We start from the raw sequence: 19,666 nt of genomic DNA on the forward strand, positions 1-19,666 counted from the left end.
ACTAAGGCATAGCTACACAGAGCAGTCATGTTCTCTTGTTGTCCAGGAACAAGCCCTCACCACTTCCACCACCACCACTTGTGCACATGTTACTTCCCCTAAAACATACAGAAATTTATCTTCTGAGAAAGAAGATTTATTGTTAGAGGCATGTAAGAAGATGGAGAAAATTGAAGTACATGACTTAAATGTGTCTTCCCATTCAGAAAGGAGTTTGGACATTCATGGAGTAATGTTTATTGAGGCAGGACTGGGTGAGGCTAGCTGACAGTGCATGATAGGTCCAGATGAAAAGCAGGGAGCAGTCCTTGGAGCATGTGCCTGACCAAATCATGCTTTTCCATGCATCAATTGTTCAAAGATGGCTGCTGCAACATCACCAGAGACGTATTTAGCATGACAGTGTATTATATAGCAACTCCCAGGCCAGTCTCAATGATGTGTGTAGATTCTAGATCTCCAACCAGAACAGTCTCATTTTGTCAATAACCCTAAACAGACAACTATTACAGGATGGCAAGTTACTGTGCAGCATTCAGGCACATGATCCTTATGGTCTGTGAATGTTATGCAGCTAAGAAGCTTGCTGCTAAGCAGAGAGGGAGGGCTTCTGTTGCCCATAGTACCAGTCTCTTTTTCTCCCCTGCCCCTCTCAATCAAAATCAAACACAGGCAGACACACACACACACAAACACACACACTTGGGTTTGGTCATTAATCTTAGATAATCAGACAGATTTATATTATGTGGTTCTTTAGTCTGCTGAAAAACAGCATTCCGTGTCCCATACCAAATTTTTATCTATAAAGACCCTATCGTTTCCTTCCAGGGTTGTACACCACTCCTAAAAGTAGTTAGTGCTTTGGTTCTAAAATGTTTACTTCAAACACTTATGAAGTTATGGTTATTACTGTATTAGCATTTTTCACCAGGCTTAGTTTGAGCTATCTTTTCTTACATCCCATTTTTTCTACCTGTTGGGAATGTGAGCTATCTGATTCAATTCCTCCACATAAATCTTTCCAAATACCTCAAAAGTACATATTCTTCATTTTATCTGTGCTAGTGGATGCTCATCAAATCATTGTGCATTGAAATCAGTTATTCTCATATTCCAGCAGGGAGCCCCACACAGACTAGAACCCCTGCGCCTGAGTGTGACCCTCATTCTTCCCATAAAGGAAGGAGAGGGGGGCCCACAGCCATTCCATCCCAAACATGCCTGGTCTCACCTGATCTCAGAAACTGGGCAAGATTGAACCTTGGAAGTATAGGCAGGGTAGGAATTATCAAGGGAGGACCAGCTGATGTTAGCTCTGCTGGCCCAGTGTCTATTATAGGTTTTCAGCTTCATTGACTCCTCCAATTATTACATCCTCTCTAAAGTGAAAAGTTTCCACTGAATGAACAGTATGAAGGTTTCCAGCTGTAGAATACCGTGACGAAGTATTAAACCTCTAAAGTACTGACTGTTTACAAGGGGACTTCTAAAATTCATGTAATATGGAACTAAATTCGAATTTTATTGGTATGAGAATAATTATTTAAATCCATGCATGTTTTTATAGTACCTATATTCCATATATTTAGGAAAAAAAATGAACTGAATTAAACTTTTACTTTTTTTTTCCACAATCTATTTTGTTGTTGTTGTTGTTAATTGGAAGAAGCACAGACAGAAAGAGCCTCCACTTGTGCTCTCCACAAATTAGCAAGACTTGAAGACTGGATCACAACCCAGGTCTTCCTCATGAGTCACAGGGACTCAATCACCACGAACCACCAGTTGCCTCCCAGAGTCTACATGAATAAGAAGTCAGAGTCAGGAGCTGGATTTGAGTTTGAAACCCAAGTACTGCAAAATGGGACACAGGCATCTTAACTGCTGGGTTGAGTGCCTGCCCTATCTATGACATGTTGTCTAAGTGTCCTTATGGAGCAAAAAAGAAATGAGAAATTTATACAATACCTGGGTAGGATGGAGCATGCTTGTAGCATCTGAATAAGGTGTTTGAAGTGGGATACCCCTCTGCATTACATTTTTTCCCTTTTGGGTATGAGTCTGTCATCCAGTATGTGTACTGTGTATAACCAAGGATAACAAAAATAAAAAAAATTCAGTGCTCCTGGCAGAAAAGTACCTCAGCAACACTTCCCCAGGGAGGCTGGAGTGAAAGGGGTGAAGGAACCACTCTTCACATAAAACAGAAGGAAGCCTACCCTCAAGTGATATTTTTTAAGTCATATTGAGCAATGCAAGCACTTACACAAGTTCCCTAAGGCATTTGTGCCCTATTTTAGTAACAAAAGATCAGCCATTTCCAACTGTGCCCCTAAAGTCAGTCTTATAAGGCAATGAAAGAAATGTCTAAAACACTGGGAAAGAAAGGAGACGCTTGGCCTTTTAAGGTGTCCATAACCTCATTTTAAAAGTAATTTCTTGAGTTAGAGAGGTAATTCTGCGTTTGCCTGGGTCACAATTTAAGAAGAATCTAATAGCTTTATCTAGCTATTAGAGAGCTACTGTAACTGCAATGAGCTTTGGCATTTTAGGTGCATTTGAGGAATTGTGAATATACTAGCAAATCCCAGCTGTATGTAGTTTTTGTTCTTGTGTTTTGTGGGGTTGTGGTCTCTCTTTATGATCATGGAATAGTTGGGAAAAATAATTAAAATCTGCCAATCTGGGCTCCCATCAAAGTTGAAAACTTTCGCCTCTTCCCTGAAATGTAATTTTGACTTGATAGGTATGGGCTGCTTACTTCAGATGAAATGATGTGGAAACAAGTGGCGAAGTGAATGCTGAAGGACAACAAATGATCAGTAAGGCCTCAAGCAGGCAGGAGTAGATGTTGATAAGAACTAGTGGGTAGATTTCACAGAAATTGAATTATGAAATCAGTCCCCAATCAAAATCTTGTGTCCTAGCATATGAAGCTTTTGCACAAAACATGTCCCTTTATATTAAAAGATTCTAACAAATCTGGTTTTTGCAGATGTTGATTTATTTTATTTGCTGAAAGTGGGAAAATAAAATAGACAAGATCAAGTGGACTAAAAATTGTGAAGAGTGTTGCATGCCATCACCTAGGCAAGTTACATTTATTGCCAGAGAAAAAGAAGTGACACACAAAACAAAGTGCTTGGACTTGAGTCTCATCTCCACTAGCATGTTGCTGATGGTTGTTCATCCTGGGAAATAACATGTTTAGGTAGCTGGGTCCTTGTCAACCACATGGGAGACCTCAAATGAGATCCCAGCTCCAAGTTTGGGTTTGTTTGAGCCCTGACCATTATAGACATTTGGGAGAGGAACTAGTAACTGGGAGCTCTCTCTCTACCTTTGTCTCTCAAATAAAATTAAATGACAGAGCGGAAAACAAAAGTGGAAACAGGACAATTTGTTACAGAACAAGTCTCTCATGGTTGAATAGTCTCAGCCCATGAGTAGCCAAGACCTCTGGGTGCTTCACTCAACAGAATAAATGGAAAGTGTTGATGCCTTCTGGTGTCCTCCCTTCTCAGAGACTGGTCTTTCCTGGGTTATTTGATGAGGTCCCAATGGAGTGATCTTAAGAAAATTATGTTGCCTTTGGAAGATGTATTGCAGGCATATAAGGGAACTACAGAGAGACAGAGAGGAAAGAGAAGCTAGTGAAACTCTGACTGTGTCAGAAGTGTTCAGCATGCTAAGCATCATTCTTTAAGGGTATTTGTTTTCTAAGCCTAAGAATGGCCAGAAAGATCTTGCACCAGATCTCCCAAGACTCACATAGTTACTCACAGGATCCCCTGATCCATAAGCCCATCTTCTGGCTGGAATTAAAGCACTCGCATAAAAGTCAAGGAAATGTTTTGGTTTGCTTATTCTTAACACAAGAGTATGTTGTATTTCCTGATAATTTTTTAATGCACTAACTGCTCCAAGTGATACTTTCCTAGTGTTTTTAAAGTTTAAATATAATACTAACTATGGTAAATGCCATATTTGAAAGAAACTATTAAAATGTGAAATTTATTCTGTGACTTGCACTCCGTTTTGGAACCACAGTGTCACATGGGCCATGTTGAAGGACTGATCAACAAGAGCAATGCTTCTGTTAGGTTGTAGGGTTTGTTTTTTGTTTTTTGTTTTTGTTTTTATAAGTAATGACATTTAGGCAAACATTAAACTATGTGGAGGATTATTCTCTGGTGTTTCTAGGAGATACTAAAACATTTATGCTGCTTTTGATTCAGAAAATTAATATGAAGTGTTGGGTATTCTTGTACTCTCGATAAGAGGCCCCAGAGAACACTAAAATAAGTAATTTAGATAAGAACAGAATGTTCATCACAGTGTGAAACCAACAGGCAAGCAGATTTGAATGATGTTCAAGCTGGCATGTATTCAGTCCAGTAAATGCAGAATCTTCCCTTCAGACATTGGAAAGAAACTGGAAGTTGATCCGTGATGAGGGCCTTACAGTGATGGACAAAGCCCAAGGTCTCTTCCTGCCTGAGGATGAAAACCTGAGAGAGAAGGGCGACTGGAGCCAGTTCACACTGTGGCAGCAAGGTGAGCTCCTGACTTCTGCACTGTTCTCTTCAGCCAGTGATAGGATGACAAGAAAGTCTTCTATTAACTTTAAGGAACTATTAGGAAAGCCTGGATTTTGAAAGTCCATTGCATTGGAGCAATGTGTGTGTGTGGTGTGTGTGTGTGTTCTCACATGTGTTTAGATGATAAAACATTTAGCTTTTCCTCATCTTTTTTGTGAACTGATAGGCTACTGACAGCAACCCAACAGTGTAGACATAGCTGCTACTGCAGAGGCTACATGCATTTATCTGTGTCTTAGAAAGGAGCATTGCTAAGCCTCATCAGATCCTATAAAGTGGAGATGATGCTGCATGAACAAGTGATGTCACTACTGTGAGAGTTAGTAATGGTATACCATCAGAGTGACAAGAGGGTGGAAATCATTGTTTGAGTTACTGAGGAGTAGGAAGTGGTGCTTATTAGCTTCCTATTTCTTGAACTTAACCTGAGCTTATGCACACAGACAGAGCTTTAACATGTTAGCCTGTGGTAGCACCTTATCCTATGGTTTAAGTGGCATCCCAGGTGCTGTGGTGCACAAGTAGAGCAGAGAAAGCACTGGAGTACAAGAGGAGGTCGAGGACATGGAGGGATAAAGGGAGCTGGGCAGTTCGTTCAGCCACAAGGAGAATTCAAACCCAGATGAAGAGGCCAGTGGGAGCCTCTGGCTTGGTGAAACTTTGGAGGTTATATAGTTGAATTAGGAAGTCATACTTCTAGGTAGTTGAGGTCTGGAAGCTGTAGCTAGAAGCTTCTATCAAAATGAGAAATGAAATCATGGTACATTTCTGTTATGGACTTACATGTGCTCTCAGCTTCAACCAGGCTCACGTATCTAACACTAGCATCCAAATGTATTTGGACATAGGCCTTTCTGGACGCAGTTAAAACCGAAGGCAGTTATAAGGATAGAGCCATGTTCTGCTAGGATTGGCATCCTTTTAAAAAGAGAGAGAGAGAGGCAGGCATTTTGGTATAGCAGTAAATTGCCTGGGATAAAGGCTGAGATCAGCTCCCACATCTAGCATGCTTCCTGCTAGTATGCAAGCTGTGAATCAACAGGTGATGACTTGAGAAGTTCAGTTCCTGTCACTCTCATGAGAGACCTGGATTGAATTCTCATTTTCTGGTTTTGGCCTAGCCCCAACCCAGCCTTTACAGGCATTTAGAAAGTGAATCAATGGATAGGAGCTTGTGCCCAGAAGCTCTCTTTGTCCTCTGTACAGAAAGAAAACAACACAGAGCGAGCGAGAGAAGATGCTAGGCATGTGTATGTGCGGAGGAAAGGTAGCGTGAGGACACGGAAGAAAGTGGCCGTCTGCAAGTTGAGAAAAGAGGCTGCAAGGGAAACCAAACCTGCCAATACCTTGTCTTTGTCTTCCAGCCTTCAGAAGTATGAGAATACACGTCTGCTGTGGCAGCTGTAGCAGGATCATGTAGTCTCTAAGCAGTCTCATTACTACTGGACTATTTTCCTTTTTGAAGAACACAGCATTTTCTTTTATTACATTGCATCATGAGACACAGTTTTACAGGCACTGGGATTCCCCCCTCCCCTCCCCAAAACCCGCTTCCCCCCCTCATGGTGAATTCTTCCATCTTGTTGCATTACCACAGACCAAATTCAGTTGAGATTTTTTTCCCTTGCAAGCATCTACAAAACATAGAGTCCAGCATCTTATTGTGCAGATAAGTTCGACAGTTTCATGGGGAGACAGTCTCTGGTCTGAAGGTACAGCTGAAAGAGTATCATCCCAATCAATTGAAAGCCCCGACATTACATCAGTAACAATTTATAACGTACCAGAATTAGTTGATATGATATTGTGTAACCAGCATGTTCAAAGAGAGAGAAAACAACAACAACAACAAAAAAAAGAGTACAAGTTCTGAACCACATCCTATGACTTCTACATTGACATTACAATTATTAGTTTATATACAGCTGGGTTCTATACACCTTAAAATGGCTATAGATTACTAGTCAGCTGTCTCATGTCTATTTTAATTTTAGTATTAAGCAGTTCATAGTGTTGAAGCCTGATTTTGCAGAACCTGGCTGTTTTTCAGGTAGCCTAGCTCTATAACTGTAACAGGACATATGTCAACAAAGACAGAATCAGTAAACATGAACAACAGTATATCCTCAAAAATATGTTTTACATTGCTCTGTCAATATTACAAAACATCCATGTTGTTCCCAGATTAATAATAGCCACTGGCGAAGACCGAAGTATCCAGTCACTGAATATGGCATACGTGAACATTGTTTTCTTGCAGAACCCAAGACAATTGGGTACTAACTGATTCTCTGACCCTTGCTAGATTGACAGATTGAACCTTGAAGAGGAATCTGTGGTCACTACAACAGTAGAGCCTTGAGACTAACAAAAGTTACAACACAAATCCTTAGTTCCATGAACATTTCTCGTAAAGTATATTCACAAGTAAATATAATATGTTCAAATAATTAGTCCCACCATGATTAGCCCACCCTCCCTCAAGCCATTTTTGCAAGGGAACAAAGTTTTGTACTTCTGCAGAATTTGAACTTGGCAAGAAATAGTAAACAACAACAACGTGGCACTGAAATGTAATAAAACCTGAAATTACAGATTTTTTATTACATTAAAAATTATTTTATGATAATAGTTCCATAGGCTCTGAGATTTCCCTTGCCTCCTCCCCAAACCCTCTCCTCCCTACTGCTGATTTTTCCTTATTGGTACAATAGTATAGTCCTTCATAAAAAGTCGTAAGTCCATCATTCTGCTGTTTAAGTATATCCCGACATTTTAGTCATGGACAGTAGCAGAGAGTCTGACATCTTATTGTCATGATATATTTAACAGTTTCACAGGGAGTCTATCTTTTATTTGGAAGTAGAGATGCATATTACATTGTATCTTCAAATCTGGATATGATAATCTCTACTACATAGTTATAATGCATACCCTTAAGTAAAATCCCATAAAGCAAAATCAACAAGAGAAAGAAAATAAGAAAATTTACAATGCCATGAAGTTAAATAACATGCTACTGAGTGATGAATATGTTGCTGAAGAAATGAAAAAGAAAATCAAAAACCTTGGAAAAAATGATGCTACTGTATGACCTATGAGTCAATGAAGAAATTAATAAGGGAAAAAAACTTCTTTGAAGAAATGGAAATAAAAACAAAATAGGCAAAATCCATGGGTTGCAGCAAAAACAGTACTGAAAGGGCTATTAATCTTGTGTTTTGTAAAGACGTTACATCATATCAGAGAGAACATATGATTTGTCCTTTTGGGATTGATTTATTTCACTGAGTGTGATGGTCTCTAGTTGGGACCATTTGGTTACAAATGGTAGATTTTCATTATTTTTATTTTTTTTAAAGATTTCTTTTATTTTCATTACAAAGTCAGATATACAGAGAGGAGGAGAGACAGAGAGCAAGATCTTCCGTCCGAAGATTCACTCCCCAAGTGAGTGCAACAGCCAGTGCTGCACTGATCTGAAGCCAGGAACCAGGAACCTCTTCCAGGTCTCCCGCAAGGGTGCAGGGTCCCAAGGCTTTGGGCCATCCCAAGGCTTTGGGCCGTCCTTGACTGCTCTCCCAGGCCACAAGCAGGGAGTTGGATGGGAAATGGAGCTGCCAGGATTAGAACCTGCACCAATATGGGATCTTGGTGCATTCAAGACGAGGACTTTAGCCGTTAGGCCACCGTGCTGGGCCCAATTTTCATTCTTTTTAAAGATTGGGTATCATTCAAAGGAATAGATATACCAAAGTTTGTTTATCCACTCCTCTTTTGACAGGCAGCTGGGTTGTTTCTGTGACTTTGCTATTGTAGATTGTGCTGATGTAAATACCTGATTACAAATCCTTTTCTCATATGTAGATTTCATTTCCTTTGTATATATTCCCAGAAGTGGGATGGCTGGGTCTTATGGCAGGAATCAAGGCTGAGCTCACTTGCACATCTAGCATCCTTCCTATTTTCTTAGCAATCTCCATACTCCAGGTGGTCATACTAGTCTGCACACCCACCAACAGAGAAGGAGGATACCTTTCTCTCCACATCCATGCCAGCAGGTGCTGTTAGTAAAGTTCTGAATGTAGGCCAGTCTTGCTGGTGTTAGATGAAATCTCAATGTGGCTTTCATTTGCATCTCCCTGATGGCTAGGGAGCCCGAGCATTTTTTATATGTCTATTAGCGATTTGGATCTGTGCTTTTGAAAACTGTCTATCTGCTTCCTTCACCCATTTATTCACAGGGTTGTTCGTTTTGCTGTTGCTGAGTTTCTGAAACTCTTCATAAATCCTAGATATTAGTCCCTTATCAGTTGTGTAGTGTGCAGATCTTCTCCCATTCTGTTGGTTGCATCTCTACTTTGTTGATCATCTCCTTTGCTGTACAAAAGCCTTTTAGTTTAATGTAGTCCCATTTATTTATTTTGACTTTGACTGCCTGTGCTTTTGGTGACTTTTCTAAGAATTCTTTCCTAATTCCTGTATCTTGGAGAGTGCTTCCTGTGTTCCTATGATTTCTGGGTTTAGATTTAGGTCCTTGATCCATTTAGAGCTGATTTTTGTCGAAGGTGACAGGTAGAGGTCTTCTTTCCTCTGCAGGCTGCCAGCTAATTGTGCCAACAGCAGTTGTTCAAGAGATCAGACTTTTTCCCTGGATTGTTTTCAGTTCTTGTCAAAGATTTTGGCTGCACATGTGTGGGTTCCCTTCTGGTCTTTCTATTCTGTACCATTAAACTTTTTCTGATTCTGTGCCAGTGCCAGACTGTTTTGATGACCACTGCCCTGTAATGTGTCTTAAGGTCTGGAATTATGATCCCTCTAATTTGATTTTTATTCTTTAGGATAGCTTTGACTCTTCATGGTCTCTTGTGTTTCCAGATAAACTTTTGTATTTTTTTTTCTAATTCTGAGAAGAATGATGTAGAGATTTTCATTGGGATCACATTGAATCTGTATAGTACTTTTGATATTATGGACAGTTGGATGTTGTTGATCCTGCCTATCCAGGTACATGGTAACTTTCTCTCTCTCTTAATCTCTTCTTCTATTTCTTTTTTTAATGTTTTGTAATTTTTATTATAGAGGTCTTCCACATCTTTGTTTAAGTTAATTCTGAGGAACTTGAGATTCCTCTCTGCTCTTTTACACTGCACTATAGCTTGAGTGATCACCCCTGGATCTCTGCCTGTTGCCTGGTCCGTGCGGCTTACAACCTGCCTGTACATGACCTGAAGCACAGGTTCCAGCCCTACATACAGAACACGACCTCTGACGTGACTGGAAGATGAAGGGAAAGAGATGTGCCTTCTAGACTACTACATTGTCATTTTGGGGCAGCAGTGGGGGGACTGTGACAAGATACCCTCCTGTCCTCCCCTTTTTTGAGCTTTATAAACTTGGAATTCGAACTGAATAAAACAGACATCACTCACCAGTTTGTCTCTGGTGGTTCTTGTGGCTGAAGAACATCGTCACCTCACCCTGGGTGACCTGGGGCCCTGCTTTTCTGGAAATACCTGAGACTGTACTTACAGTTTCTTTCTCAGCCATGGAGTCATTTATGTATACAAGCACCATCAATTTATGTTAATTACTTTTGTATCCTGCTTATCCTGCCAAATTCTTTTATACATTCCAATAGTCTCTTGATTAGTCTTTTGGTTCTCCTGTCTAGAGGATCATGTCATCTGCAAACAGGGATAATTTTAATTCCTCATTTCTAATTTAAATTCCTTTGATTTGCTTTTCTTGACTAAAAGCTCTGGCAAGGACGTCCAATACTAAATTTAGTAGCAGTGGTGAAAGTGGATATCCTTGCCTAGTTCTAGATCTTAGTGGAAAAGCTTCCAGTTTGTCCCATTTAGTATGCTGCTGGCATTTGCTTTTTCATATGTTGCTTTGATTATGTCATTAAATGAATGCTCCTTCTATGCCTATCTTGCTTAAGGTTTTTAGCATGAAATGGTGTTGGATTTTATGCCTTCTCTGCATCTATTGAAATGATCATGTTTTTTATTTTTTTCATTTGTTCACGTGATGTGATGTATCACATCTATTGGTTTGCAAATGTTAACCCATTCCTTTATGCCAGGGATGAATCTTACCTGGTCCAGGTGAATGGTCTGCCTGATGCACTGTTGGCTAGTATTTTGTTGAGGATCTTGACATCTATGTTCTTCGGGGATATCAGTTTGAAGTTCTCTTTTTCTGTTGTGTCTCCTCCTGGCTTTGGTATTAAGGTGATACTGAATTCATAGAAAGAGTTAGGAAGGATTGCCTCCCTTTCTATTGTTTGGAATAGTTTGTGAAGAACAAGGGTGAGTTCTTCTTGACACATTTGGTAAAATTCAATAATGAATCCATCTAGTCAGAATCTTCTTGTTTGGGAGGGTTTTAATTACCAATTCAGTCTCAGTCCTTTTCATAGGTCTATTTAGATTATTAATCATTTCTTGATTCAGTTTTGGTGGATTGTATGTGTCCAAAAATCTGTCTATTTCCTCCAGATCTTCTAATTTGTTGGCATATATTTTCTTCTAATAGTTCCTAATAATTCTATGTATATCCAAGATATTTGTTGTTAGATTTCCTTTTTCGTCTATGAACCTATTGATTTGTATCTTCTTTCTCCTTGTTTGGATTAGTTGAGCTAGTGGGAAATCTATTTTATTGATTTTCTGAAAGAACCAGCCCTGTGATCCATCGGTCTTATGTATTGTTCTTTTGGTCTCTATTTGCTTTAATTTCTCCCTTATTTTGGTTATTTATTCTTCTCTCCCTCCCCCCACCCCCCACTAATCTGGAATTGCTTTGCCATTGTTTTTCTAGCTCCTTCAAATGTATGGTTAGCTCATTTATGTAGTGCTTTTTAAATTTCTTGACATAAACATTGTTTGAGATGAACTCTCCTCTAAATGCTGCCTTAATTCTGTCCCATAAGTTTTGCTGTGTGGTGTTGATGCCTTCATTTGTTTCAACTAATTTTTTAAATTTCCCGTTTGATTGCCTCTATAACGCTTTGTTCATTTAGTAGCATATTATTCAGTCTCCAGGTATTTACGTATCTTCTGGGATATTTTGACTATTTATTCTCCAGTTTCACCATGGTATAATTTGTGTTTGTTGTTGTTGTAGTGGTTGTTGTTCTTGTTTAATTTGCTAAGGCTTGTTTTGTGGCCTCTGACATGGTCAACCCTGGAGGAAGTTCTGTGTACTAATGAAAAAAAAAATAAAGTGTTCTCTGTCTGTAGGATGAAAGGTTCAGTAGATATCAATTAAGTCCCTTTGTTCTACCTAGTGTCTGGGTGAGCTTTGTTTCCTTTGCTGACTTTCTGTCTCATAAATTTTTCCATGGATGTTAATGGGGTATTAAGTTCTCACACTATCATTGTATTGGAGTGTATTTTTCCCTTTAAATCTATTAACATTTGTTTCGCAGAACTAGGTGCCCTGGCATTTAGTGTGTATACATTTATTATAGTCATCTCTTCTTCCTGCTGAATAGATCGTTTGATCATTATGTAGTGTCCTTTATCATCTCTTAATGTTTTTTCACGTTAAAGTCTATATTATTTGATACAAGAATAGCTACATCAGCTTGTTTTTCCTTTCCATTAGCTTGTAAGGTCTTTCTCCATCCTTTTGCTTTTAGTTTCCACTGATGTTTGTTGGTGTGATGTGTCTCCTGTGGGCAACAGATAGATGGGTTTTGTTTTTGGATCCACTGCACTAATCTATGATGTTTGATTGGTGAGTTTAAGTCATTTGCACTCAGGGTTATTATAGGTAGGTTGTCATTTGGTCCTGTCATTTTAGCAATAGGTTATTCATTGATTGATTTAGTCTTATTGTTTCACTGGGATGTTCTTCGCATTTGCTTTTGGTGAAGAATATTTCCTTTTTTCTGTCAAGAGAACATCTTTAAGTATCATTTGTAGTGCAGATCTGGAAGAGACAAATTCTTTGAGCTTTTCTTTATTGTGGAAGGATTATTTTATTTTCAAAAACAAAGGAAAGCTTTGCTGGGTAAGTTCTTCTGGGCTTACAACGTTTTCTCCTTTTAGAATCTGGAATATGTCATTCCATTCTCTTCTAGCCTGTAGAGTTTCCTCTGAGAGGTCAGCTATGAGTCTGATTGGGGTTCCTCTATATGACAATTGATTTTTTTCACATGCACATTTAAGAATCTTTTTCTTGTGTTCAACTTAAGAGAGCTTGATCATCATATGTCATGGGGAAGATCACTTTGGGCCAACCCTGTTGGGAGTTCTGTGCCCCACCTGTATGTTGTTTCCAATTTCTTCATATTAGGGAACTTTTCATGTATTGCTTCATTGAATATATCTTTAAATGCAGCTTCTCTTTCTGTGCCTTCTGGAACTCCCTTGACTCTTATATTTGGCCTTTTAGTTGTGTCTCTTAATGTTTGAATACTTTTTTTTTTTAGCTGAGTCAGCTTTATTTCCAGGTTTTTGATTGTTTCCTCATTGTGACAAAACATATCTCACTTTAAGCAAATAATGTTAAACTCAGCCTTAGATGTAGAAGTTCTTTGTAGGAATCTTGAATAGAATCAAAATGTCTAAGACTTCTAAAATTCCACTTTCCTTCCCTATGAGAGCAAATGATGCTGTGTGCGTTCTGAACACTTTTTTTTCTAATACACAGTGATTACATAGAATGTGAAGATATCCCTCAGCCCAGGATGCTGAAATCTATACCCCAAATCTCAGGTCCTGACAGTATTACTCACAGAAGCATCATCCAACAAGTGTCTCCTCTGCATTTTCAGGGCAGTATTTTTGATCTATACATTGGAAAATGCACTAAATTCCTATTGAAATAGGGTTCTTTGCTTTATCTTTAATACAGTCTGAGGAATGGATATTTACATTAGTCTACTGTAACAAATTACCATAAATTTAGTGGCTTAAAATACACACTTACATTTTTACTTTGTTTCGTGGTTTGGTTTTGTTCTGTTTGGATAGCCTCAAGGGTAAGAAGTCTGCAGCTGGTCTCATTGTGACATCTTGGAGGTCCAGCTAGTAGAAGTTGCCCACATTCCCTGACTTGTGATCCTACGCTGTCTTCAAAGCCAGCCAAGTCTTTCTCATTCTGTATCATTCTACACCTCTTCTGTCTCCCTGCTCTACCTTTAGGGATCTTGTACTTAGTTAGTCTTTAATAATGCCTTTAAGATCAGCTTATTAACAATCTCAATGCTATCTCCAGCCTTAATTTTTGTTTACATTAAAATTTACTTGTTCCCATGTTGCAGAACTTAGAATATGGACACATGAAGAGGGAATATTATTCTGCCTGCCACCGGAGAAAAGTAAAATATTCAACATAGGCTGTACCTCTCCTATCTTAGTCAAATACTTCATCACTGAGCAGAGAATTTAGGTCCTTGCTCTGACAGTCGCTATTAACTGGGGGAAGACACTTCATCTTTTGTATTCACTCATTGTTCTCATTTCTAAGTAAGTATGGATATGGGAGTCACATATGGCAAGAGGGTAAGTTACAACTTTCCCAAGGTTTGCTTTTTTAAAAAGAGTTTTACTTTTTATTGTTCTAGGAAGAAAAAATGAGAATGCTTGCAAAGGAGCTCCTAAAACCTGCACTTTACTAGAGAAGTTTCCGGAGACCACAGGGTGCAGAAGAGGACAGGTACCAGGAGGGTTTGATGTGCTCAGAGAACTCAATGAATTGTTGGGAACAGGCAGTGCTGACTCCATAAGAAGCAAACCTTTTCTGTAATGCAAATTGATCTATCTTTTCTCACTCCACTTTCTTTACTAAACCTAATTACATATGGTTGATATTAGAACTGAGGGTGGAAATGTTCAGTGTTTATGGCTTTGTGGAATATGCAATCACTTACATTTAATTCCTTCACAAAGGAATAAAATGTGAACATGAATTCTGATTCTTTCAGTGGCCCTAATCCAAATTGACAGACATTCTGTATTGTCACTTTAGTGTAATAATCCCATTACATCTTGATAAGTAATTAAGTGAGTGTGTATTTCCTGCTTAGATCAAATATTCCATCATGCATCCTGGAACTCACGTGTGGCCACACACAGGGCCCACGAACTGCAGACTCCGAATGCACCTGGGCTTGGTGGTTCCCAAAGAAGGCTGCAAGATCCGGTGTGCCAACGAGACCAGGTATGGTTTTTTTTTCATCACATTCTCTGTTACAACAAATCTGCATCTGCTTGATCATCTCTGTTAGTAGCTAAGTGCAACATTTATGCTCCTTTGGTTCTTTGTTCTTCCTATTGGCCTAGAGATAGGGCACAACTTGTGGGTGCCTTCCTCCAGATACTCTTATTCACTTACTGAGCCTTCTTACTTCTCTCTGTAGGTAGGCACACTTGCATCCAGGTGTGCTAACATGTACTCAGTCCTGCATTATGTTATGTATTTGCTCACTGCTTTGCAACCAGACATGTTCATAAATGTGGGAAGTCCTCTGCATAAAACTCTATGATTTCTGTTTCGTTCTATGACCGAACTATGTGGTACAAAAGAACCTGCTTCTTAGATACCAGTTCTACCACTCAATTCTGTGTGATCTTGGCCAGTTATTCAATCCCTTCAAATCTCTGTCTCATGCTTATGAAACTTGCCTAGATGACATTGGCACTGCAGGGATTTTTACTGATTAATAAATGATGCCTTAAGGCACTTCATCCATGTTCTTGCATCAGCATGCAGGGATATCATGGTGAGCCTTAAGTCTTCTCCCTGCCTGCTTTTTCCTTTCCTACTCAAGGCAGATGTTATCAAGAACTGTGAACAAACCATGCTTACGCTGGCTTTTGTGCCTGTAACCCTTACACTCAGTACCTTTGAAACACCGTCCATTTCACTTACCCAGGATAAAACTGTTACTAATACTCAGTTTAGTCTCAGAATGGAATCCCTGCTCTGATTTCCTGGAGTGCACATCAACTCCTGCTGTCTGTCTTCATTGTTTGGTACTAATTAGAATGTATTAGCCTTGTCTGCACAGTGAGTGGTCAGCTCATTGAGAACAGAGACCAAGTTGCTGATTACTTATGCATTCATTTCTGTGGTCCTTTGTAGCAGCTGGAGTGCTGAGTGCATGTTCAAAGTCTTGCTCATTTGGTCATTGGTGGGTACCTGTCCTGTGCAAGGCAGAGCAGCACAAGGTGAAGACAGTGTGGGCTGTGCTCTGCCACATGGTTCTGACTGGGAAGACAATGGAAGAGTGGATGCCATATGAGCTGTAAGAAAGACAGTTAGGTCTGGGCCAGGAAACAGGTACAGCTGAGGTTTGGGAATTTTGGTTAAAATACTAGAGATTTGGACATTGAATATGGAAGAAACAAAGGCATTCCAGAACAGAACAGCATCTGCAAAGGCATAGGGACCAAGATTTATGAGCCGCATGTGAGATAATATGCTACAGCACAGTGAGGTAAGACAGTGCTTCTAACATTAGCATTCCATATTGGAGAGCCAGTCACATTCCTACTGTCCCACTTTCAAGTCAGCTACCTGCTAATGCACCTGAGAAGGCAGCAGAAGATAACCGAAATATTTAGGGCTTTCTGCCCACATGGGAGACCAGGATAAAATTGCTGTCTCCTGGCTTTAGCATGGTCCAGACTGATTGCCATAATTGTTGTGGCCATTTGTGGAGAGATCCAATGAGTATAAGATCAGTTTCTTTCTCTCCCTCTCTCACTGTCTTACTCTCTCTTTTCTAAAATATTGATTCATGGACCTGGCACAGCATCCTAGTGGCTAAAGTCCTCGCCTTGCATCTACCAGAATCCCATATATGTGCCATTTTGTGTTCTGAATATTCCACTTCTGTTCTAGCTCCCTGTTCGTGGCCTGGGAAGGCAGTAGAGGAAGGACCAAAACCTTGGGTCCCTGTACCCATGTGGGAGACCTGGAGAAAACTCCTGGCCCCTGGCTTAAGATCAGCTTAGCTCAGGTCTTTGTGGCCACTGCTAGAATGAACCAGAAGAGATGCAATATCTTTCTCTCTGTCCTCTCTATGAATCTGGCTTTTCAAGGAAAATAAATAAATAAATCTTTACAAAAAAAGATTTTTTCATTCATTCCTTTAATGGAATGGCAAAGTAACAGGGAGAGACAAAGGAAGAAAGAGATCTTCCATCTGCTGGTTCCCCCAAATGGCCATAACAGCTGGGGCTGAGCCAAATTAAATCTAGGAACCAATAAGTTCCTTCTGGTCTTCCACATGGATGGTAGGGACTCAAATATTTGGACCGTTGTCTGCTGTCTTTACAGGCCCATTAGCAGGGAACTAGATCTGAAATAGAGCAGCCAGTGTCTAAATTGGCACTGCAGTATGGCATATTGGCATATTGGCATATTGGCCTGTTAGAACACTGAACATCATACCACCCTCGATAAATAAATCTTTAAAAATATTTGTATCTTTTCTGAAACTAGGAGTCTAAGGTACATTAAAATAAGGCGGAAATGAAATAGTTTAGAAACTAACCTATAAATTCTTTTGGATAGCAAACAGATGAGATGAAATGCCTGTAAAGAAGTTATTGTGGAAGCTGCAGTTGATTGTCATCAGGGAAGATGAGGAAACGATTACCAGGTTGTCACAGCAGCTTGTCCAAGAGATAAGACCAGGTAGAAGTGAGGTGCTAGATAGAAATGGGGAACAGAAAACAAATGCAGGGGGTGTTAGGCTTACCAATTCAAGTTAACCTTGAGTGTTTGGTATAAGGTAGGGAGCAGTCCCCAGTACATCTTCAATTCCAGTCCATCAATATTCCAATTTGAATCAATAGTAGGCCTAGAAATAGTTCTACAGACATTGGAAGGCATGAAGCAAATTCAAGTAAAGGAAATGAATTCAGAGTTTGCATGTGTTTTATCCATAAGTTGCTACTGGATCAGAGTAGCAGAAGTATCCAGGAGTCATCTAGAAATAGATCCAGAGCTAAGAAGAAAAATCAAGTGTAGAGACAATGATCTCAGAGTTGAGCTTAGCAGGAGCTTCTAAAGGAAGGCTGAAAGACAATGTATTGATGAAACAATGAAGAGTCCAGGAAAACATCTACATGTAGAAAACAGAAAGTGAAAAGAGAACTAAAAAGATGGGGAAAGAGACAGCATGGCCGGATAGACCAGGAGGAACAACTCTTCCATAATGGAACAAATCTTCTATAACACAAGGGGATTCATATTGAGTTAGCGTGAAAGAAATAAGGAGCAGGGACATAACCAGGGACCCAGGGAATACACAGAGGATTTGAGAAAACACTGGGGTGGACAGAGATGAACGAGCCAATTTCTCGGCACTCAAATAGAGCCTGAGAGAATAGAGAAGCGTAAGAGTCCCAAACCTCGTTCCTAAATGCTGCTTAGATTTATGACTTGCTGTTGGGTCTCTTCTCCTTCACTGACTCCATCCCTATACTACCTCCTCTCCTTATTTCCTTCCTTTTTTTCCTCCTTGCTGTCTCTTCTCTGTTCCACGTATAAACACTTGGAGCAGCAGAATCATCAGATTAATTCTGCTTAGGCACAGGCAGGGCCAAAGAAGGGTAAATAACTGAGCCCAATCTTGAGTAGCCTCAAGTACGATGGCTTCTCATATTGCAACTATGTGTGTACCAATCAGAAAGTGGAGCAGTGTGCTTGGCTGGAGCCAGAGACTTGATGCATGTAAAGCTTACAATGCAGACATTACACCTGCACACCTGTCCGAGCAGCACATCAACAGGTGCACTGCCCACCTCACTTCCCAAGAAACACTTCCTTAGACCACTTAACACTGGAGACTGTATGTCCGCCCATCCTGGAAGAGTAGACACCAGCAGGGAACCCTCTTCACCTACAAGAAAGAAGCAAAAGGGGTTATATGTCTCAGTCCTAAAGCATACCCAGAAAGGGATCTTGAATGAAACCATTAACTTGATGGTCCCTTGGTGTCTGCTGAGCTAAAAGTCAACCCCTTCCTGTGACAGCAGCTGAGAACAATGATTTGCTGATGGTATGATTTACATATTCACAATGATGATTAAAAAGTCCCTTCCCCTCCCCCACCTGCCTATTGCTGGCCTGGAAAGGTGGCTCTATAGAAAGGAAGGTTCCTGAATAATCGGTGGAACCCCAGCTCCCTTCCACCTCAAGATGACAATTGATCAGCAACTGTTCATTTCCCCCTGTTGCACTTGTTTTATGTCTGATGCAGTCTCATCCAGGAGAATCCTTAACTGCAGGATGGTTGGGTCAGACTCAATATTTTGTTACAAAAACAGTGACTTTTGTAAGAGAAATGGGTCAAATTAACCTATTAAATTATGTAATATTTATAGTGAAAGAACTACGTTTCTGAATGGTAGACAATTGATCAATTCTGAGGACAGAAAGAGTATAACATAAAATGGACAGGTTTCTTGCTGTGATTGTTTGAGTACTGTTAGCATGAGAAGAGAAACACAAATGCCAAGAAATCAGGCTTCCTTGTGCTGAGCACCAGGAAGCCCTTTTTCAGAGCATCTCAACTTCTAAGAAAGTAAGTAGGTTAGCTGTGGCAATTTTTGCAATATAGTTCTAGGTGTTAACCATCAGATTACCATTTTCCAGAATGACGAGAATCCTGCTGCTGTACACATTGTTTAGAACTTTCATTGCTATAAACATAGCGCAGCTGTCTCTGTCTGATGATGAAATTGCAGGCATGCGGCCTTAGTCACTAAAAACAAAATGAGCATTTCAAAGGAATAAATGCCTTCTGATTATAAAACTAATAGATGTTCCTTGTGCATAATTTGTAAAGAAAAAAAAAACAGAAAAAGTTTTAAAGTATTTTTAATCCCAATACCAAATAGATATTACTGAGGTGTTTCGTAGTGCTGAGACTCTATAGTCATGATGATGGTAGTGGCATGATGTATTAGCGGTAATGATGTATTACCAATGCCAGTGATAAAACTGTTTCAAGCACAGTTCTGAGCACTCTATATACATTGACTCATTAATCCTTACAACAGTGCTATCTGGTTAGGATTGTTGAATTC

At 39.8% G+C, this 19,666-nt stretch overlaps 1 protein-coding gene across 1 annotated transcript in view; it reads left to right on the top strand.

Moving 5' to 3' along the window:
- The window catches only part of LOC121165982 (aspartyl/asparaginyl beta-hydroxylase-like), a 150,997-nt gene that overhangs the window by 118,446 nt on the left and 12,885 nt on the right, over nucleotides 1-19,666 (top strand). The window contains exons 18-20 of the mRNA XM_040995007.1: nucleotides 4,425-4,560; nucleotides 14,188-14,279; nucleotides 14,650-14,783. Coding sequence (XP_040850941.1) covers nucleotides 4,425-4,560; nucleotides 14,188-14,279; nucleotides 14,650-14,783 — 362 coding nt within the window. The remainder of the gene's footprint in view (nucleotides 1-4,424; nucleotides 4,561-14,187; nucleotides 14,280-14,649; nucleotides 14,784-19,666) is intronic.

The sequence above is a fragment of the Ochotona curzoniae genome, unplaced genomic scaffold (genome assembly GCF_017591425.1).
Source record: "Ochotona curzoniae isolate NIBS_2020 unplaced genomic scaffold, NIBS_Ocur_1.0 contig_1071, whole genome shotgun sequence".
Classification (NCBI taxonomy): domain Eukaryota; kingdom Metazoa; phylum Chordata; class Mammalia; order Lagomorpha; family Ochotonidae; genus Ochotona; species Ochotona curzoniae.